The sequence below is a fragment of the Chiloscyllium plagiosum genome, chromosome 37 (assembly GCF_004010195.1).
Source record: "Chiloscyllium plagiosum isolate BGI_BamShark_2017 chromosome 37, ASM401019v2, whole genome shotgun sequence".
NCBI classification, from domain to species: Eukaryota; Metazoa; Chordata; class Chondrichthyes; order Orectolobiformes; family Hemiscylliidae; genus Chiloscyllium; species Chiloscyllium plagiosum.
Window position 1 is genome coordinate 19567203 of NC_057746.1, and position 3787 is coordinate 19570989.

Sequence of the window (3787 nt, forward strand, 5' to 3'; positions counted from 1 at the left end):
GTCGGGGAGTCCAGAACTAGAGGGCATAGGTTTAGGGTGAGAGGGGAAAGTTATAAAAGGGACCTGAGGGGTAACTTTTTCACGCAGAGGGTGGTACGTGTATGGAATGAGCTGCCAGAGGATATGGTGGAGACTGGTACAATTACAATATTTAAGAGGCATTTGGATGGGTATATGAATAGGAAGGGTTTGGAGGGATATAGGCCGGGTGCTGGCAGGTGGGACTAGATTGGGTTGGGATGCCTGATCGGCATGGACAGGTTGGACCGAAGAGTCTATTTCCGTGCTGTACACCTCTATGATGGGGAGCAAAATAAAGGTATCAGGCCCACTCGATTAGGGTGAGTGTGCCTGATCCGCTGGGGAGCACCTCTGCCAGTGTAGCACCCCCTCTGCGCTGAATCCATTATATCTCACCGCCCCTACTTACAAGTCTCTGAGACCACCCTTTTCTGATTCAGACGTGTGAGAGCTTACCCACTGTGCCATGACTGACAAAACCACCTGTTGGATGTGCATGATGATTGGGCCAACTCATGCTGCACTCCCCCTCCTGTGTCACCGGCCGGAGCCTGTGCGTTGTAGCAATCCCTCGCCTGTACCGAATATTTGTCACGTGGCGATTAAGCTCCAGGTAGCCTGGACCGGGCTCCCTTCGCTGGCTGATTGGTTGTGCTTGTGTTTGCAGTGTGACCCTGGGAAGTCCACCAAGTACCTGTACGAGCTGCTCTACAACGAGCCCATGAAGATTGTCCTCATGCCCGGCTGCAGTGGAGTCTCTACCCTGGTTGCTGAAGCAGCCCGGATGTGGAATCTGATTGTGGTGAGTAACATGGCTCAGGCGCCAATAAGACCCCTTTCTGTCTGTGTCTCGCTCTTTCCCCTCCCCCCTGCTCTCTACCTGCCTTCTCTCCTCTGCATCCCTTTTTGACATGCGATCCAATTCAGACTTGCTCCAACTCCACTGACCCAATCCATTTCCATCTCATTCTGTCTGTTTTTGTTCAGCTCTCTCTCTCTCCTCTTGCCTTCATCTCCTGTTCCTATTTCTCTCTTGGCTTTCTCTGTCTCTTATCTCTGTACCTCTTACTGCATCTCTCTCTCTCTCTCTCTCGCACTGTTGCTCTCACTTCCTATTTCACTCAGTGGGTTAGCACTGCTGCCTCACGGCACCAGGGACCCAGGTTTGATCCCAGCCTCGGGGAGACTGTCTGGGTGGAGTTTGCACGTTCTCCCCATGTCTGCATGGGTTTCCTCCGGGTGCTCCGGTTTCCTCCTACAATCTAAAGATGTGTAGGTTAGGGTGGATTGGCCGTGCTAAATTATCCCATAGTGTTCAGGGATGTGTAGGTTAAGTGCATCAGTCAGGGGTAAACTTCGAATAATAGGGGAGTGGGTCTGGGTGGGTTACTGTTCGGAGGGTCAGTGTGACCTTGTTTCTACACTGTAGGGATGGATTCCATGATATTCTATGATTCTATTTCCTTTCTCTCTGTCCCAATCTCTCTGCTTTATTGTCCCTATCTGTTCCTCTTCCATTATGCCTCACTGTCTCTCTCCTTCTCTACATGTCTGTTATCTCTCCCTGTCCCAATCCCTCCTCCTGTTCCTTTCACTCTTTCATTGTACCTCACCGTGTCTCTCTCTCTCTCTCTCTCTCTCTCTGTGTTCATGTTTCTCTGTGCCCATCTGTCTCGCCATCTTTGATCATCGGGAGGGTTGGTTGTAGTGAGATGATGAACTGTAACTGAACTCTCCCACATGAGCAGGAGGGATTTGTGTCGGATGTCTGATTTGTACGCTGCCTGACAGCACATCGAAACGAGTCACATGGTACTCGCAGTTGCCTGGTTTTCCCCGGGCGGGTGAGCAAAGAGGTCAGGCCAGCTCACTCTGGAATCGCTCAGCCTGAGAAGTAAACTTTTCGCAGAGCGGGCCCATTGAGTCCAAGCTGAAGGACCATCTCTCCCTGACCCCGCACCCCTTACCCTATCAACCCTGCGATGCCCATGGCTAACCCACCCATCCCTGTGACAATATGGGACAACTTAGCATGACCAGTCCACCTTCGGGACTGTGGGAGGAAACCGGAGCACCCGAGGGAAACCCATGCAGACACGGGGGAGTTGGTGCAAACTCCACCCAGACAGTCGCAGTCACAGTCCAGATCTTAAAATAAGAATGTGAAGGACGCCCAGCCCCCTCCCAGTGGATTACACATTGGCCGTTAACATCCTGTTGTGAGTGGTGCTGTGGGAGTGCCATCAGCTCTTGACTCTTAGAATATAGAACATTCCAGCGCAGTGCTGGCCTTTCACCCCTCGATGTTGTGCCGCCCTGCGGAACCAATCTGAAGCCCATCTATCTACACTATTCCATTTCCATCTGTATGTGGATCCAATGACCATGTAAATTCCCTTAATGTTCACAAGTCTACTACTGTTGCAGGCAGGGCATTCCACACCCCTACATCTCTCTGAGTAAAGAAACTACCTCTGACATCTGTCCTATATCTATCACCCCTCAATTAAAGCTATGTCCCCTCCTGCCTGCCATCACCATCCGAGGAAAAAAGCTCTCCCTGTCCACCCGATCTAACCCTCTGGTTATCTTATACGTCTCAATTAAGTTGCCTCTCAACCTTCTTCTCTGTCATGAAAACAGCCTCAGTTTCCTCAGCCTTTCCTCGTGAGACCTTCCCTCCATAGCAGGCAACTTCCTGATAAATCTCCTCTGCACCCTTACCAATGCCTCCACGTCCTTCCTATAATGTGGTGACCAGAACTGTGTGCAATACTCCAAGTCTTATAATGCGGTGACCAGAACTGTACGCAATACTCCAAGTGTTCTTCAACGCAAGCTCACCACCAGCACCCTTCGCCCCCACCCTCTCCACCCACCGCCATCCTAACGTGCAGCAAGTCCACTGACCCTGTCCTGGTTAAACAGCGCCTTCTGATTCCCTCTGTGGCTTCGCCCCTCTCCCTACCTCTGCCAAACGCTCCAACCCTCTGCGACCCCTGCCTCCCTCTAGTTCTGGCTCCTTTGCCTAGCCCCAAGCCGCACTCGGAGGCAGTACCTCCAGTTCCCCTCAGTACCCTCTCCGTCCCACTATCCTCCTCCAACACTCCTGTAAAACCAACCCCTCTTGGCACAAGAATTTCGTTATTTCTCCAAATGTCCCCATGTGCGGCCGCGTGTCTGAATTTGCCTGATGGTGTCGGGCATGTTGCTCCGTCGAAGGCGCTATATCAATGCGAGGGATCGGTTAGTTCAGTTGACTGGATGGCCGGTTTGTAACCAGAGCAACGCCAGCGACGTGGGTTCAATCCCCACAACTGCCTGCGGTTATCATCGAAGGTGCCACCTTGTCATCCTCTCTCCCCTTGCCTGAGGCACAGTGACCCTCAGGTTAAACCAATCACCATGTGGTCCTCTCAAACTCCGTTGACTTTGTCTTGCCAAGGGGCTGTCCTACTTGATCCTGCAGGTTGAAATAAAATAAAGGTGTCGTATCCCAGCAACATGATCAATAAACGCCAGGTCCCTCGATAAAAATGAACAGGGACTGTTCCTGCTGTTAATTGGAAAGGATTTCTCCATTAATCTCCACTGGGGAGTTGAGAGACACTCTCCCTCTCTCTCTCCCACACACACACACACACATACAGACACACATACAGACACTCTCTCTCTCAGACACACATACACATACAGACACACTCTCTCCCACACACACACACACATACATACAAACAAAGTCACACATATACAGATTCACAGACAC

At 51.3% G+C, this 3787-nt stretch overlaps 1 protein-coding gene across 1 annotated transcript in view; it reads left to right on the plus strand.

Moving 5' to 3' along the window:
* Positions 1-472: 472 nt before the first annotated feature.
* Positions 473-3787, plus strand: part of gabbr1b (gamma-aminobutyric acid (GABA) B receptor, 1b) — a 63201-nt gene continuing 59886 nt past the window's right edge. Inside the window, exon 1 of the mRNA XM_043677871.1 lies at positions 473-823. Within this exon, the coding sequence (XP_043533806.1) occupies positions 488-823 (336 nt within the window). The 5' untranslated portion in view covers positions 473-487. The remainder of the gene's footprint in view (positions 824-3787) is intronic.